This window comes from Paralichthys olivaceus, chromosome 6 (assembly GCF_024713975.1).
Source record: "Paralichthys olivaceus isolate ysfri-2021 chromosome 6, ASM2471397v2, whole genome shotgun sequence".
Taxonomy (NCBI): Eukaryota; Metazoa; Chordata; class Actinopteri; order Pleuronectiformes; family Paralichthyidae; genus Paralichthys; species Paralichthys olivaceus.
This window is the reverse complement of record NC_091098.1, coordinates 24351566-24370630: the sequence shown is the minus strand read 5'-3', so window position 1 is coordinate 24370630 and position 19065 is coordinate 24351566. Positions and strand designations below refer to the sequence as shown.

General features: G+C 45.3%; 1 protein-coding gene across 1 annotated transcript in view; it reads right to left on the bottom strand.

The window, feature by feature from the left end:
• Positions 1-571: 571 nt before the first annotated feature.
• Positions 572-19065, bottom strand: part of plxna2 (plexin A2) — a 161343-nt gene continuing 142849 nt past the window's right edge. The window contains exons 25-32 of the mRNA XM_069527668.1: positions 18906-19065; positions 17260-17363; positions 11943-12042; positions 9133-9323; positions 8831-9000; positions 8515-8727; positions 8087-8237; positions 572-4790 (exon numbers count right to left, since the gene is read on the bottom strand). Of these exons, the coding sequence (XP_069383769.1) occupies positions 4695-4790; positions 8087-8237; positions 8515-8727; positions 8831-9000; positions 9133-9323; positions 11943-12042; positions 17260-17363; positions 18906-19065 (1185 nt within the window). The 3' untranslated portion in view covers positions 572-4694. The remainder of the gene's footprint in view (positions 4791-8086; positions 8238-8514; positions 8728-8830; positions 9001-9132; positions 9324-11942; positions 12043-17259; positions 17364-18905) is intronic.

Here is a 19065-nt window from a genome sequence, read left to right as displayed (position 1 = left end):
TTTTCAAACTGTGAGTCTCTCCCTCCTGATGTGAGGTGTGAGGGGAAAGTGACAGATATAATACCACAGCGCTGGAAACAACAGGATACTAGATATTGTGGTTCGGCTCCTTCATCAACAGTCAACAGCAGCAGCAGCAGCTTCAACGAGGCAATTTGCAGCACTCCCAGACCCTCAGTGCAGAAATGTGCAATTTGAACCAGACGCACGCTCCTTCTTCTTCTGTGTCCTAACTCAGTCAAATCTGCACAAACGAACACAACACAAACATTTTTATACTCAGTGTGAATTGTGTTTTCAGAGGACAGAGGATCTCTGTTGTGTAAATGAGTAAACTTCTAAAAATGCACATTGAATTCGAAGGAGAAAATAAGATCTCAGACCAAAATACACATTGTTACAATATTAAAACGCTTGTGACATGATTAACAACATGAATGAACTACAAATCCCACAATGCCTTGAGAGAATCCCAATCAAATTTGGCAGAAATTTTCAGACTCTCTGAACTGCTCAGTGTCACCTCTCTCTTCTCTGTTTGTCTATAAATACAAAAAGACGTGGAAACAGATTTCAGTTCTATGCAATTTTTAACCAGCAAAGTTTATTTATATATAACAACAGTACAAAGTGAATCCTTGGCTTGCAAAATAGGTGTGCTTCATATTTACAATAGGTACACAATAATATATTATCATAACAAAACCAAAGCAAATAAAAAACAAGAGAACAAACTTTTTTAAATACTTTAAGTTTCTTACAATTTTCACAACACTTTTATAAAACAAGAAGAACAGACAGCCATTATTATTATCATCATCATCATCGTCATCATCATTGCCAGTAATTACTATTTTACAGAACTCCAGTGTCTAAAAAGGGTTTGTTTACAACGTGTTTAAAATGGAAGGATACTCATTTTATACTTGGTGATATTTTGAATTGAGATTATTACATTGATCTGGATTTCAGTTCCTCAGTCTGACGCCATGAAGCAAACAACAAAAATGTTTTGTTTTCTGTAAGGAATGATGAATAACCGCAACAACATCTCTGCGGCAACACATTACACCGAGAGCAAAAAAAAAAAACAAAAGGTGCACATATCATGTTCAATTTGCAATCAGCTCGAGCTGGAATGAGGTCGTGTTTATGAGCATCTCCTCATGTCACTACTGGCAGTCAAACTTTATTCTGCGCTGCAGAAAGAGTAAACATACTTCCTTCTTCTCAGTTCAAACTGAATTGAAAAGGTTCCCAGAATCAAGTGCACAGCATGGAAACAAGCAATAAGTAACAAAAACAAACCACAAAAAAAATCTCTTTCACAAAAAAAAAGGTGCATTCAGCTGTGATTTAAGACGCGTACAAATGGGCTTTCGGAAAAGAATCGCAGCTCGACTATTGACGGCTCGACTCGACGTGGAAAAACCACACAGGACTGAAGCATGAAATATACCGCATGCAAAAATCTCACACGAGACGAGAGGAAATGATGATATAAACGATCTTTGAGAGAAAAATCAAACACACTCTCGACTAATTTGCGTGTCTCTGATTACGACAGGGGAAGCTCCGCTAAGTGTCGGAAGGGACTTTAACACACCTACAGTTCATCCCTCGGAAAAGGAAAAGGCATTTACTTCCGGTTAAAATGATCAATAAAAAGCATTACTCCATACAAGCAATGTGAGGTATGAGGAGGATACAATTCTATTCGCTGAAATTGGGAAGACACCTTAATCGAACGGAAGAAGCTTCATGTGTATGCGCTCTGAATCTGTTGTGTACCTACATGTTGGGGTCAGGGAGCGAAAAAGGTGCTTTTTCAGACGAAGGAGCAAAATACAACTACTCTTACCCACTTCTGCCCCCCACTGGCCAGACTCAGGAACAGTGCGTCAATCATCACCTCATCTTACATTTCTCCTTGGCTGCGAGTTTGATGTTTCTTTTTTCCTTTTTTTCCATCTCCTGATCACACTGTGCACACAACTGACTCACATCAAAGAGCAGCTTCAAAGCCGGAGCAGGAAACTAGAGCTAAAGGGGTTCTCTCTCTCTCTCTCTCTCCCTCTCTCGCTTTCTCTCTCCCTCATTTCTCGACACTTCTCTTCAAACAGTGCAGGCAAACTGAGCGTTGAGCGAGGCGATGTCTGCCTGAGCCGGGCCCGTACCCTCTTCACCTTTCCTCTTACTTTATCTGGAAGCAGAGCGCCTGGGCCAGGTACCACTGAAAAACCACTGGGCTCCGAGAAGCACTGAGAGAAATGTGCCGGAGTGGAGGACTAATAAGATCGTGAACATGCAGGTGGGTATCTAAGGCCACAGAGAAAAAGAAGCACCTTTCACCCACCCATGGTGTTTTTCACACTCTCAGCAAACACACACACACACACACACACGCCCACTCACAAACTTGCAGTAGTGCACTGTACAAACCTTTAGTACTACATATGTTCAAGTACTTGATGTAAACAACAAGCAAATATATATCTGAGAGGAAAATTAAATCCACACGGACGGAATCTACAGTTTGTTGTCGTCCAGCTAGAAGGTTGGAAGGTAACATCGGCCCTTCAGCTGGTGACTGTTTGGTTTAAGTCTGAAGACGCATCCACAAAACATGAAACATACTCTGTCTTATGTGTGTGTGTGTGTGTGTGTTTATGTCTTTGACACCTCCTCTTTTCTTCTGCTTAGGTTTCGTACCTTTCGTGACTTTTTAAACTCCAGTTATATGCGCTTCAACTTCAACCGGCTCCACACCCCAAAATACGAGAGCTTGGCTCCCTCTGTAAAGCATAAACCGATTTTTGACACATTAGCGAAGAATCGGAAAGGACGGGATCTTTTGGCACTTGGTCAAAGTAGACCCACGCAGCTATAGGCTTTTTATTGTCCCTGTGAAGACATGGACGGTGGTCGGGTTAGATCTCCCATCAGCTGCCGTCTCAACTGGCCAACAAGAACTGGCAGGACTCGTTGGCACTTGATAAAATCAAAGATGGACCCTTAAAAACATTGTGATGTGCAATCGGATGCAGAGGACACAGAAAGTTCCCACAGATACAGTGGAGCGTTTCACCAATTGGACTCTAAATGCTGTGGAGATGGACAACTTGACTGAAATCCGGCCTCCTCCATGTTAGACGATGGGACACGGACCAAAATAAAAAGTCACTTTAGATAAATGTTTTTCAAATGTTTCTTTCAAGTTGGGGTGTTCATCTTTCCACTAAGAGACTATTTGACGCTATAAAACAGTCATGCGGCAGCTGAGACTGACGTGCGATCGGTCGAGCGCATGTATCGGTGGGACCTTGATACAGCGGCTCCACACAACGAACGCAGACTCTGGCTCCAAACGACCAGCGCAAGATGGCAGCGCCCGTATCCGGAATATTTTTCAGCTAAGTCCAGAAGGTGAAGACCTGTCATCTATCTTCACACACAGTCGCTGGTTTGTACTAACTGCTCGACGAATCACTCTCCTCTAGCGGAAAAGCAACAATGGATGATAAACCTAGCGGGTAGACGGGGTTGGGGTCAGGACAGTTGACACTTGACTCTGAAAATATCTACGGAGCTCAGGTCAACTGAGTCCCTTTGTGTTTTGATAAAACTCAAATAGACATACACTCAAAACAATAAAAACATTTTGTACATTCACATACACTGATTGGCAAGTATCGACCGGAACATACACAGATGATCTAACTGCTGGAGGAAGCCTTGGACGCCAGAGGGATGCTGATTCAAGGTCATCTCCTAAATACACGAGGGACTTCATCCGTCTTCATCCTCAGTTTAGGTGCAAGCATGCTGGCTGAGCTGTGTCCACCACCAGTGGAGTTCATTTGACTCTTCGATGACATGCGTGCACAGGGTTTCCTGTACACTTCTGATTGGATAAAGAGCAGAGACGTTTTGTCCGAGTCACATGAAGCATCAAGTCCGAGGAGGCAGGGAGGGAGAGAAGACATGGATCATGGCCCGTAATACGACCATATCACCCCGATGCAGCGTCACAATGTCTCTATACAACGACGCTCACAGCATCCTGGGTGGCTATTCAAACTGCAACTGATAATATTCACATGTACAAGTACAAAAATAAAATCTGAGAAATCTGAGCGTAGCTGTCCAACGTGAAGTTTGCTCCTGTGCTTCTCGCTTCTTTTTTTTTTTGTCTCCATTTCACACTCAGATGAGAGTTTCTGACTGAGTAGAGAATAAATCAGTTTCTTCATTTGCTCTCACAGTCTTTGCAGGAGTCCTCAGAACACACACACACACGCATGCAGGCACGCACACACACACACCCACTTTCCTGTTAAACTGAGAGAAAATTTCCTTTGAGAAATCAAAAAATAAAACAAAAGCAAAATAAATACAAGCCATGTTGTTGTCTTCTCTGCTGACCTTCCTTCCTCGTGTCATTTTCAGCTGCAGCTGCAGGGGCCTCTGTCTCAGTCTGTGGGCCCTTAGCTCATGAAAGGAAAGAGGGAGTGTTACAAATGAATGCAGTTGTATGTCTGTCGGGCCGTGAATACAAGAGATCCCAGGTCCGGCTCGTGGTTGAGGCCCCCCCCCACGATGAGAGGTAAGTAATGTGGGACCATTGTGGGAGGTGCAGTAGAGACTGTGGTCCTCTCTTCCTCATTCCCTCTGTTCGTCAGTAGGGGTCACTCTCAGCTCTCGAGGGACATCGCAGAGATGAGCTGCTCCACCTTGTAGCCGAGCCTCTGTTTCCTCGCCTGCTCGTCCTGCTCCAGAGCAGTTGTGATCTGTACAGAAGCAAGAGAACTGGTCAGATAAAGCCATAAAAGATGTGTGTGTGTGTTGCTGGGACCTAAATCTGTTCATACCGCCATTTTGTGGGGAGGTGTTTTCCTAATTGGGTGACCGTAACATATATTATTACATTATAAGGTGGACAAAAGTTTAAGGATATGTTTAGGTTAAAGTTAAGGTTTAAGTTTAGGTGTAATCATGGTTTAAGTTCAAGGAAATCAATGTAAGTCAATGTAATGTCAGCTCTGTGTGTGTGTGTGTGTGTGTGTGTGTGTGTGATGATTCACAGAATTAGATCTGATGACATTTAATAGAGAGTAATGGGCGTCAGCTGCTTTGGTGTTTTAAGACCTAGAATTCCATTTTTTTCAGAGCGGCGTGGATTTTTATGTTTCCGTACAGACATCACATGAAAGAATTACATCACCGCCTTTGTCTTCGACAACATTGAGAATTATTTGTGTATTAGCTTTTCCTGTTTTATCTTCTCAGCCCCATCTCGTAAATTTGGCATTTGTCAAGTAGGGTTCAAAAGGGATTGAGACAAGCTCCCCTCTCATCTCTCTCATCTGGCGTCTGCCTTGTCAGGACGAATCTGTGTCAGGCTGACACCAACATACATGGAAAAGGTCTTTAATATGAATGTACAAGTGTAAAAAAAAATACATGTATTACAATGTGTCTTCCACACCTCTGAAATGGATGCATCCAAATGCCGCAGCCGTTATTTCAACAATGGGTTGCTGCTATGTATGTTTATTACATTAGATCAATTTCACATCAGTTTACACTGCGCTGCAAGCAGTGTTCGATTCAATAATTTATAATTAAAACAAAATAATTCATTGGTCCTGCTTATGCAATATGTTATTTAAATTATTCTGAAGTAAGAGATTCATTATGAATAAATATGAGGGGGGAAGTTTTCCATGTTGGGTCATGTTTTAGATTACAAATATTATTATTCCTTTACTTATTCAGTTTTTTTGTCCCCTATTTATTCAGAGGTAGGAAAATAAATCTGTAATAAATATTAATAAAATATCTGGTTTGTATAGACCACCTCTCATCGTATCCACTGCTGTAAAACAACACAATACTATGTTTATTTTGGTGCTTTGGGACATTTTATGCGGTGTATCATGTCTCTGTTGATGGGAATGTCATCTAAGTCTTTCTGTCCTTCAGCCAGTCACGATCACAATATTAATTTTCAGGGGTTTGGCGTTGGCCGGTTGTACGAGCCTCCACCGTTTATGCAGTAAAAATGAACCGCCTGCTTATTGTCGGGAAAAACATGTCAGCAGCGTTCTCGCTGTCTTTTATTTTGCACGGCGAACCTTTGTTTGCTGCCAGTCCTGTTGCAGAACACGGTCTCTGCCTGCCCACCTACCATCTTCCACTCATCTGCTTAAGTGCTCTTAAAGTCTGGCAGCTACAAGCACAGCGCTTCCTCCTCCTCATCGGGCCAGATAGCAATCTATTATTAATCTGTGGCACTGTATGCAGGTGCAGCTCCCACCACCATCTCCCAAATCCATTTAAGCAGGCTGCAGCTCTGGCCTGGTTCGCCCGGCACACAGCCCTTTGTGAAGGGTGGGGTAAGAGTGAACGAGCGTTTACGGGGCTGGATGAGGTTTTTTTTTTAAACACTGCGATCTGAAGAGATTGGAGACACTGGATAGGAGTGATGAGGTGCATGTGCAAAATGAATGTGTTTGCACTTGTCCTGCTGTATGTGTGCACCCGAGAGTGAGAGAGAGAGAGAGAGAGAGAGATACTGTGGTCCAACATAAAGGTCAGGCTAATGCTTCCCAGAGGAGGATCTGACATTAGACGTAGAATGTCTCCATGAATGCTCTTCCCTATCTTCCTCCCTCCATTTCTATGTTTCCTGCGATCTAACAGCGTGTGTGTGTTTGTGTGGCCTATATGATTCTATGCCCTATATAACAGGTGGCTCATTTGAACTCAGCACAGGAGAAAGGACGGCGCGACACGCTGAGAGTGTAGACACCCACTTTCTCCTTCACAGATCAGACACCCTGCCTTGTTAAGCTCAGGTCTCACCACACCTCTGGGCTTTGGGGAAGTCTACTGAAGACTTGGAGCTGACCTCACTAACCTTCCCCAGATATGAATAGTCTGCCAACACCAAGGGCAAGTTATACATACGTTAAAGTGTGGGTACAATTTGTGGTGTGCCTTTCGTTCAATTTGTGCTCACAATCTGCCCGTAATTAGCGGCTGATTCACTAAGGCAGGAGCTCATTATGCAATCAGTGCCTGGGACTGCCCTCCAGGTAAAATGTGCAAGTGAAGTGAAGCTCAGTGTGGAGTTCACAGGAGGAGAGCACCGAGCTCAGAAAAGAAATTATACTGCATAGAAATACTTAACAATACAACAAAACATTTAATAAGAGGCACTGGTTCAACAGCACCTGAGAAAAAACCTGTTACATGATTAATTATAATGTGATATAATATAACCTTTCTGGTGGACTCTGGATTTTGAATGCATCAGGAGTCATTTCATGGAAAAGGCAAAAAGCGAGAAAACAGAGAAGAGAATGGATGGAGCTGGTGTTAATATGGATGATGTTTTAATATAATATAGAAGTAAATGTTAGAAGTAAAATTTAATCAACAATAAGAGCATCTTTGTTCGGTGTTTCTTACACCGGTGTATTGCTCGTTGTAAACCTGCCTGTTTGGAATGGTGCTGTTTGTTGAGGCTGTGGTGATGCTGGTTGCAGTTTTCTTTTGGAAAATGTAACTGTGACCTGAAGTAATTGGGCCTCAGCAGATAAAGACCGGCTGCAGGACTCAGTCTGCAGAACCTTAAAGCTGCACCACCGCTGCTGCACAAAGAGCTGTTCACCTCTGTTTATTCAGAGTTCTGTGAAACCAGAAAACCCTGGTCTGGATTTATTGTGTCGTTGTGACCTTGGTCTCCTGTTCATTCAAAGTTTATTATTATTGAACATATCACATGTTCAAATCGCTGCACTTCCCTTGAAGAAACAGACAGAGATTTCTGGAATTATTAGATAGATGTTATAAAATATCATAGAATGGTCATATGTCCTCCTTCATTTGCTTTCTTTCTGTTGCATTCTTTCTCCAACAACCTTTCTGAGACAATACTTTTTCACATATCCTCCTGCAAACTTGTATGAATCTCCCTCATACATTAAGGGGAAGGATGCAGAATGTTCTATTGCTCAACTTTGCTAATCTTTGTGTGTGTGTGTGAGCAAATACGTGTGTGTATGCAGACTTCACCGACCTCCTCGCTGTACTTGCTGACATAGGAATAGATCTCGTTGAGCGCGCTGAGCATGTTGAACTCTGTGGAGTGGAGTCTGGCCTGCTCTGCCAAATATGCATTCATGTCCTGGTCACTGATGGATGGCAGCCGGTTGATGTCAGCGTAGTACCTGAGGACGAGGAGCGACATTAGAGACCCACTGAGTCGCAGTATGGCTCATTCGAGACCTACATTCTTTATAGTCACATATTTAAGTCATAGTATCACTTCCACTAACAATGCATGGCTGCTGACACAAAACACTTTAACAGAATCTGGCTGAGAAGAGAAGGCAAGACTAAAGAGAATCCTGAATCAATTTCCCCAAATATCACAGCTTTTATTTTAAGAGGATGCAAAAAAGATGAGACGGGGGGGGATCAGACTGAAGCTGCACTGGCTCCTACCTCTCTACCCAGCTCTTGTAATTGGGGATATCTTTAGCGTAGAGCAGCTTATTGGATGGGGAGTCTTTGCCAAGGCGGTGCTCTGATGTGGAGCAGGAATCCATGAAGGTTTGAGCCACGACAGACAGACAGGCGTCCGTGATGCTGCTCTTATGGATGTCAAACACAAACTGCGGGTTCTTGATCACGTTCACCCAAAAACGCAATGGAAGGCTGGAGGAGGGAGACAAAGAGAATCGGTGAGAGACAGAAAGACATTATCTGAGTTGGTCGTGTGATGAAAGAGGAGTTACATCATGGTGTACAGTCTTCTTACCAGTTGCTTTTCCATGTATGACGTACGTCTGTGTCATGAATGGCATGTTTGTCCGCCTGCTCATCCAGGAAGTCAAACATGTATTTGATCGCCAAGGGAAGAGAGCTCCCCCTGTGGACTGTGCTGAATAACGTCTCGAATAGATCGTCAACAAATTTTTGAAGTGTACCCTGGGAGAAAACGGAACGGTGGTCAGAAACACAACCTGAATGCAGCAACGTCATGATAAATGCTAAGAGAACTGAGCACGTGCTAATAAAAAAGTTGACAGATAGTAAATGTACAGGAGAATCTTGATGTACCTTGGTCGCTAGCAGCCTGGTCAGATAAATCTCAGAGACCATCTTGCTGCCGCGGTCTCCTTCCTTCTGGTCCCCATGTTCGTGGTTCTTCACCAGATGCCACACCTTCACACCGCTTTCCAGATCGGGGGTGATCATGGGCGCACGCGAGCGCAGGCTGTCGGGACTGCCCGTGTAGCGGAACGACGAGTCTGTCCGGGAAAACAGAAAAAGAATTATCGGTAAGACTAAATGACTGTGATTACAAAAGCTTCCCTTTGTGTAATTTAAGCATACAGCTAAAAAAGCAGACCCACATACACTTACACACTCACACACACGGCACCTCTCTCATTTCCATCTCCCCTTTGTAACTCATTACAAAGCTGAATCCTGCTCTAAGCCAGGCTGGAGGGGAAATGCAGTGGTGGATAATTTCTTAGAACAAGAAGTACTGAACGGGAGGAGAAGTTGCTGCTGCCTGGCGTTGCATTGATTTGTGCCATTCCTCTTGATATTGGTATCCTTGGTGACACAAGGTGAGTAAAACCAGTTTTCCTACATTAGATAGAACGTGCAGGAGAGCGGCATTTAGAGAAAACAACATATTTATTCTGTTGTCTCCATGTCCATCCCGAATTGTTTGATGATTGCAGTTTTTGTTCCGTTTACCTGCTCACATCATCCCTGCCTCTGTGTCTGGCTCCTCTTAAAAGCCGTCATAATTGGCTGTTCCCTGACACATTGTGCCAACGCCATGTTGAAAATGTCGCACTCTAATCAATGGATCAAAAGATCCTTAATTTGTTAAGCACTGAAGCCACCATCCTTCATCCATACGTACACACTCCTCATCTCGGTTCTCATGTTCCAGCCTCCTTGCTCTTCTTCACTCAGTCTGAATGATGCTGGTTTTCAGTCTCCCTAATTAGCAGGCATCTACTGCTGGCAGCGCGCTCTCCAGAGATTCAGGATCTCGACGAGAAGCTTTCTCACCTGCCTTCAAAAGCTGAGTGGCGCAACAACAAAGCTTTTTGCCGCCGTTACAGCCACTTACACCTTCCGAGTAAGACCGGCTTGCACCTCTGGAGTGGCCCCGAGGGACCAGGGCCTGAGAAAGGGGGCTTTAGATGTACGTGGCTGTATACAGGGTGGATTGAGGTCCCAAATCCCGTCTTAATCCAGTCACTGGATTTTAGTGCCTTGCTATTTCGTCATCCCCTCCATCCACCCTGCACCCTCAGCCTTTTCCCAAGTCCCCTAACTCTATATGACCCACAGTCCCTTCTCTCAGGCTGCAGGGAGTTGGCTGATTTGAAGCCTGCAGGGAGGAGTGGGTGGGTGCTAGTGGTGTAAATTGAGTCAAGATGCTAAGTGTTGAACGTTAAATTGGTATGAATCCATCAGCAGGTGTCGAGGTGCAGCTGTGCCTGCTGTGTCAAACAGTGATTGATGAGGGACAGGCTCATGCCAGCAGAGCTTCTGCTTCCTCTGCCGTGCAAATGCAACTCGAGTGTCTGAGCAACCGCAACAAATAAAAAACAACAAAATACGAGAGATTTGTAGGAGACTGAAACCTCGCTGGAGCTCAATCTCCTGCAATTTCACGACAGATTCCAATGACTGAGATATTGGAAGTGTGACGTCCAGATTAAGCAGAAATAACATCTTAATGCCCTGAAGGATTCTTCCACTTCCATCTGTTTACAAAGCGTTAGTTTTCTATCGTCTTCCTGTCTTTCCTCACAACAGTAAGTGCTTTGTTTAAGAGAGTAACAAAGTGTTCTGCAGTCTTCTAAAGGTCATCATGGATATTCCTCATCAGCTCCGTTGCAAATGTCACTCCACATTATTTTACAGAACACACCATGGAGATAAAACGCTTTCACTGAGCACCTCCAGCTTCAGAGTCAATGTAATTGCTCAGAGAGAAAAGGATGCTATTGTTTTATTTGTGGTCGGCAGTTTAAAAGCAGTGTTCACGTTCCATCCCCGATCCTGATAATTGGCCTTGCTCACTTATCTTTTTCTGTTTGTGTGAAGTACCATTCACAGAGAATAATTAGCAATCACAAGTTGCCTGGTGCTGCTGTGTGTGTCTGGCTCGGGACCAGAGTTGGCACCCAGCGGCACCAACTACAGGCACATCTGAAGAAAGGGTGTATTTTGGTGACTGTGGAAGAAAGATGGACAACGTGTCTCCACTTCCTCCAAATGTACAATTACGATGCTACAATGTCCTGGATTTAAGCGCTGACATCTTGCACCGATAACGAGCCAGAGTCTGCACAGTAGTTATTTAGAGACGACCAATCCAAAGTCAGTGTCAGCTGTTCCTCACAACTATTATGACAGAAGCAGAGACTATCATTTACTAACATGGAGGAGGCAGGGTTTATGAGGGTCTATACTTCAGCGAGCCACCAGGAGGCGATCAAGATATTTTGGCTTCATCTTCGGGAGCTGTCATGTCTTTTATCTTTGCAGTCATGGCGTATTTATCCTTATGTGTGTATAGGTAGTGCACGACCTGCACCCAGCAGGCTGCTGTGTATTGCATCATCATTACGATAACATTATGACTTTCTCTCGATTGCACCTCTTCTTCATTTCTTTCTCTTTCTCATTTTTTTTTCCAATCTTGTGCCCTCCAACTGAGTTTGGACCTGAGCTGCACAGTTAACTGCAGCAAACGCTGTTGGAGAGTGAATAAGACTGCAAACCCTCCGAACCCCCCACCCCCACCCCTTGGCAGCACAAAGCAGAGCCGACCCTCAACGAGAGAAAATCTGGCAAGAGTATGAAAAGAACAATCTGGCCTGTAAGCTCACCGTATCTGCTGATGGAGGTGCGTGATATGCTGGCCGAGGTGGGGATGTTGTATGATGAGGTCTGTTTCGGCACCAGAGCCACAACGCAGCGGTCCGACACCTGCGTGAGAAAAAACATATGCAACATGCTATTATCATATGGTTTCAATGATTTACATGCTATAATTAGAATATAGTGGATTTTTCCTCTTTTTTTATTTCACTTTTAGATTCTCAGATATTTTGGTGGACAGATTTCCTGCACTCCAGCTTCAGCTCTTCTCCTCTTGTCTTCACGTGTGTTCAGAAGCAGCGTTTTTGCGCGATAAGAGCTGGTGCGCAGGAAATCTGTCAAAGTGCGAAGTGAATGCAAGCGCAGGGTCTTGAGTTTTTCTCTCAAACTAAAAGACCATGCTCTTGAATGAAAACAGGAAAAAACCACATTTGTAGTAATGGTATAGATTACAAGACGGAATGTCAGGTTCCAAGTAAATAATCTTAAGAAAACAAAGTGTTTCCCAATTCCCTCTGCTACCCATCCCTCGCTGTCATATCTGTCCTCCCTGCTGGTCGCTACCACAGCCCCATCGGTGCGATGATGGCTGCACTCCACATGCCTGTCACTGTCATCACCCTTTACAAACATTAGAGACATGTTGTGAGGTTTGAAACGAGGATAAGATGCTCAGAGAAAGAGACGAGGGAGGAGAGAGACTAGAAGGCTGCATATATATGTATAATGACTGCATTAGAGATGCAGTGAATCAGAGTCAAAAGAGAAAGATGAAGAGAGGAGGCTGTGTAAGAGACGGTGTGTCATCAAAAAAGAGTCAGATACTGAGGTTCATCCTTCTCCCTGATGGGTTTTATATTTACAAAGGAGACATGGCCTTACATGACGTCCTCCAGTCACTTCAGATAATCTCTAAGATGCAATAAGACGCTTCTTCACCAAAACCCAACCATGCATGAAATGCCACTTTCACTCGAATCAATCTTTAATGTGCGAGCATTAACACGGCAACTAACGCAGCAAACAAAACTTGCAGTTCTTTTGTTGGGAGCTAAAAACAACAAACAGCTTGCTGGCTGGCATTTACAGCCAAACCCAGAGGAGGGATTTCTGCTTCAGACACTGCACAGAAGAAAAACTGATGAGCCTGCGGTGGAGACGTAAACAAAAGTAAAATGCCAGGCTCCGAAAGGAATACCTCAAAGAGTCCATAGAAGAGGGAGAAATTTCTTCTTTTCATATGTTTTAGCAGGAATTGTTGTTTTCCGTCAACATCCTTTGTTAGAAAATAAGCCGCTGGATGTGGAAAGGACAATTACTGAATTCCTCCTTTCTCTTGAGAGCAAACTGCCCCTAATTCCCCCCCAGTCTCGTCCTCACCCCTTTGTCCCACTCTTCCCAAACTAATCTCAGCTGTAGTTGGAGTTGCCATCTGGCTTTACTGGCCATGCTGGAGAGACAAATGAAGCTGAGGATGAAATCTGGACGAATCCTCTTACTGATGCAGCTCTGGCTCCCAGACCTCTTGAAGAGAAATGAAAATGGTCGGCATAACCCCTTCCCCCACCCACAGCTAAAGGTCTCCGACCCTTCGCTCTCCTTCCCAATTTTCTCTGCTTTCCTGAACCTAGTTTCTACGGCCTCCAACCCCTCCAACCTATAGCTGCCTCTTGCACAGACCAACTCTAATACACCAATGATGTGGACTTCCATGAAGTTTCTATGATACATTTTCCCTGGAGAGCATGAAATAGCCTCTCTGCAGCCCTTTGCTTTTTACACCTCCCTCCATCTCTCTCTCGCTCTCTCTCTCTGCTTTTTATGGCTGACAGAGAGGCTACAGCAGAGATGGGTCCTTGTGATAGAGTAAATGATTGAAGGCGTGCAGATTCGCCCTTCAGGGATAATCCAGTGTGGGGCTGATAGTAGTCAGGTATGATAAGGGCTGTGGGCCCCACCTGTGATAAGACCTTCCATTAGACAGTGTAGAGCTGACCAGACAGCAGAGTGTGGTCAGCCTCTATCTTTCATTTCGCAGAGCTCCTAACACAACCCACAGCCCTGGTCCTGGCCTCAGTCCCCTCTGTGTCCCATCACTTCTGGATTCGTGCCCTTAGATCCTGATGCAAATCATGCTCTGCCCAGTAGCTTGGAAACACCCAGCATGTGCACAAGAGCAACAGTCGTCAGGAATGACGAAATGCATAATGGACGATTGCATGTGAATGTTACTCTCTCTCATGGTGTCGTTTGAAGAGATTAAGGCCAGTGTGCAGGACAGACTGACAGAATTTAAGTTGGGTTTAAAAACAATGAAATATGTCAGAGAGGAATCAGTGAAAGTTCTCACAAACTACAGATATGACTCAGGGTGAAGCAGCAGCAGTGCAGGATTCAACAAATACGTCTCTCTTCTTCAATGGAAAACAATATTTGTTGAAAATATTTACTCAGGGAATATTCTATCTCCCAAAATCTGTTATCCTCCCTCCTGTCTGCGATTTGTGTCCAGGTTTACACGCTGAACCATCTTGCCAAGACAGCAACAGCTTTAGATTAATGAACAGATAGCATTGTAGTAGTATCCGTTGTGTCCGGGGCCGTTGAAAATAGCCCAAAACGCCCCAAGTGATGTCTGCAAGTGTGGGTAACAGGATCTCGCTGGCAGGCTCTCCTGGTGTGGTCATCACTGTCTGCTCTGCCTGTTCCTTCGCCACCGCAGAGGAGAGGACACACAGAGGTCAGCGGGCGGCGGGGGAAGGAAGTTTTCTGACTTTACTTTTTGTTTTGATGCAGTCTCAGCCAAAGTGAAAGAGTAAGACGTTTACTGACAGTGAACAAATGCATGTAACAAGTGTTCATAAAAGCCTCCGCATAGTTTACCTTAACCCTGCTGCATGATAATGTCTTGTTTATGAGAATTTCTCAAAACTATGAGACGCCTGATACCTGTACTTGTGGGACTCCTCAAGTTCATGGACACTATCCAGCGGCAGCAGCGAGGTTCCAACGAACCATGTCTCAAGATGATAGAAATGATAACGGTAAAGAAGAAAGCTGAGACACAGTCTTGAGAGGGTTTTATCTCTCCTGTATTTGTCTCTCTGTAAACCTGTGAAGAATAGATCTGCATGTACCGTGTGTACATGAGTGTGTTTGTCTTCTTTCTTTATCTACGCAAGAGCGACTGTAAAAAAATACTAAAACAGAGAGCAGGATGGGAGTTTAGTCCCCTGACGATGAATGCAAAGGTTTTGAATAAAGATCTTGAACTCATTTTTAATGTGTGTATTTATGTTTTTAATTTCAGGAGTAGTGGAAGGTGTACATTTCCATATCTAGCTTATGTAAACTATTATTTCCCATGTGGTAAATAGCCAGTGGGGTTTCTTGGGATGCTGTGAGTCCCATGAATTTTAATGTCATTGTCTGGCTCCTGTGTCTCTGTTACGGGAGAATTAGCAAAAAACTCAAGGTGCTGTTGCCCAGTCTCATTCTGCATATTTCAGACCCCCTTTCAATATTTCCACTTTACAACTTCCTGTTTTTGCCTTCAAGCTTTTCCCTCACTCTGGGGCCTAATGAGCTGTGCTCCCTCGCTGTGATAGAGAGCCAGATGTGCTGCAGGAGCTGCCAACGTGATGGCATGGTGTACGACACAAAAACACATTCAGGCTCGCTGGGGCCGGTGCCAGCTCATCAAAAACAGTAATGATGCACAAGTGTCTATGTCGCTTCATCCTACTCTCATCTCTCTGACCCACCACTGCCCTGTTCCTCCATGCTGTGTCCCTCGCTTTCTTTTCCTCTCCCTACCGCATGTTGCCCTGCAGCCTGGCACCCTCTCCTCTGAAGTTGCTGTGCTGGGCCTTCCGTTCTGCGGAGGGAACTTTAGATTCATGATCAATAGTGGCCATCAGATCTGCCACTGACTGAGTGAAAACGTAAAGCGGCCACACACGTGTTATTGTGTGCCCTGTGGTGTTTCCCTCGGGTAACAACGGCAGTCAGGCTGCGACGCAAAGAATAGCAAAAAAAAAAAACCAACACAAGAGCCCTTTATGGTGTGGACGTAAAACATGCCGCACAGCTTCATCAAGGATTAAAGCACTGCAGAGACCAGAGAAGAAGAGGTGCACAGAGCCAGGGAGGGAGGAGAGAGGAGAAAAGAGGAACTGAAGGCAAAAAAGAATGCCCCCGAATGAGTAAGAAAAAATCGTAAACAAGGCAAAAGTGTAAAAAGAAAATCTGAGAAAGTTGAGACAGTGAAGGTGAGGACAGAAAGGCAGGGTGACAAGGGAGAGGAAAGAGGCTGCATGGCGCCAAGTCCCCTGTGAAGGACACTGTGACGTGTCCCTTCCTCTAATGACTCCTGCATCTGTTAAATTATTCTGCTTACTCGGCTGGGGCAGGAGTTCACACTGACCCCCCACTGTCACAGCTTGAGCCCTGCCAGACCTCATCTCCTTTTTCTCCATAAAGATGGAGCAGCGTCTCCCAGCCCCACGGTTCCGGTGTCCAGCCACAGCTGCATCTCTGTCCCGGCCGCTGCTCTTGACCAGGTAGCCTTCAATTGGGCCTCATGCCGTCTTTAAGCAGATGGCTGACTAATGAGAGCTGCTTGAGCACGAGCTCAAGATTCATGACCTGTGGAGATGGCTGTCTTCACATTCAGCCTGGCCTTTTTCTTTGCTTCCTCCGTTTTATTCTTTTCTTTCACGCTACATCTCACTGCCTCTTTGTCTCATTTTTTAATTTAATATTTCAGCAGCCATAAGGTCTCCAAAAAAAAATGCTAAAACTACCCTTCACTTTTCTTTTTGCTTAACAAGGGCCAACAGGCGAGCTCACGAACCCTCAATTTGTGAGGTGTGACTGGAGGTTCTACGTCTGAAGAGAAAGGGACAGGCGGCCAACAGCGTGACTAACTGTTATGTGCGTAGAAGTCAACGGGGCAGAGGGGCGAGAACAAGTGCGATTTCATCGAGCAGCTTCTTCTCTCGGGGGAGGAGGGAGAAGTGGCGGCTGAGACGTTGAGAGTTCATCTCTCCTGCCACCTGTACAGTAATTGTCCTCTATTCTGCGAGTCACTTGGATTACACCAGACACGGGCATGCAAATGAGGAGCTGAAAATTGGCTGCCTAAAAGTCAACAGCAGGAAACATCAAAGTTTGGCAAGGTACAGTGTGTGGTGCAATTTCCATAATAAAAGCCGCGGCAGAGACTCAACTGAAATGAGCCTTTTCTTGGTGACAAAAAAAGAGGTGAAGTGCGAGAGTTAATTAAGAGAAAACATTTCACGAAAGCCTTTGTGTGTGTTTTACCTGGTAGTGCATGAGAGTGTTGAGTCTCTTCCAGTCGTTTTCTATCTTGGTGGTTATGTCTTCATCCTGCAACACCACACGAGCCATTCGCCCCTGGCGCCACTCTGAGGACACAAACACACAGCAACACTATACATTATAGTGAGCCGCACAAAGAAGACAACTGTTTGTCTTGGTCTGAGAGGAGAAGTTTGGTGTTTATATGCACCCCTTCACAACCTTGCAGGGCAATCAAGAACTGTGCTAAGATAAGTACGACTTCATGTGACACAAAACAATCTTTTCTTTCAAACGTCATTTGCCTTTCAGTCGGAGGAACGTCATCGCACACGGCTCCCAAAGAGAGAGCTCTCCACACACATTACCCAAACGAGTAGACTTCTCGTACCGCTCTCTGCATCTCTGACACGCATCTTAATTAGACATTACACACGAACAATGTCATGACGTATACATGCAGGCAGGCTGCGCGGTTTAATTGGTACTTGTGTCCTAGAGATGGCGTTCCATTAGCATACGCAGCGGTCGTCCTGTCAGGGTCAGAAAGAAAAGACGAGTAGAGAAGAGAAGACGCCACGAGAAGTGATCTAAAAGAAAATCACCTCCTTTCAAAAGGTAAAAATAGGAGGCAGGGGGAAACAAGTGGAAGCTTTGAGCAGTGCTGGTGGAGGGTAGCGGCTGACGGCTTGTTGTGGGGCAATGAAATGATAATAAGGGTGCTGATGAGGAAGTGGACAGCCATTGTGGCTCTCGTGCTGGGTGTGATCATTGATTTTCTCCTCTGTTGACTGGGTTTTATTACTTTGTGCCTCTGCCAGGGGAACACATGATATCTCTGCTTGGCCAAACATCCTCCGAAAACTGTCGCACCTACACTCAGCTCTGCAGGAAAAACAACATCATGATAATAAAAAGAACACAGAAGCAGCCACACGTGTCCCCACACAGACACGTGCACACTCGCACACCGACGCACACGCTCAATTTATTTTCAAGGCGGCAGTGAAAAGGGTGAGGAATGGACAGAGGAGAACGAGAGAGCGGATGGACAGAGGGTTATGTTGGAGGGGGGGTGATGGATGATGTGCTGATTTGCAGTGAGCGGGGGGGGGGGCTTTTGTTCTCTTCGCCCATGTGAAGTGAGAGGAGGGAGAGGGCAACGGGAGGCGAGGTAGGGAGAGGCGAGGAGGTGGCAGACTGCGTGGGAGTGGAGCCCAGCATGAGGCTGCAGAGCCCGTCTGTCAGCTCTTACCTGGGTCAGCCAGCCAGCGACGTCACACACGCACACACACAGGCACACACACACACACACACAGGCACGCACGCACGCACACACACACGGACACTTCTCAGTCTCCGTCTACTGTGTCTTACTGGCTCTGCTGTGCAGCCAGACGGAGGGACGCAGCACACAGTGTCAGTCAGTTTGATAGAAGGCCTGGCAGCAGTGCAGTGGGGCTGGCTGGCTCACTGGGCTGCTGGAACACAGCTTTTATCACGCTAATGCACTGATAATCTGTACACATGGCTAGGTTTTCTCTCACTGATACATTAATCTGTGGGTATGAAGGACTTCGCACCTGCCAACTGCATCTGTGGGCGTCTGTGTGCGTGTTCGTATGTGCAAGTGCATGTTTGTGCCGTACCGAGGTCCATGTCGACAGCACGTGGCCGCTGAGAATACGGCATATTCTTGTAAACGGCGTCCAGTATCTTCTCCTTCACTTGAGTGATGGTGTCACAGTTCAGCACCTTCACTGGAATCTCCGGACTGTTCTCGTTGTCCGGGTTCACACAGTTGAGGAT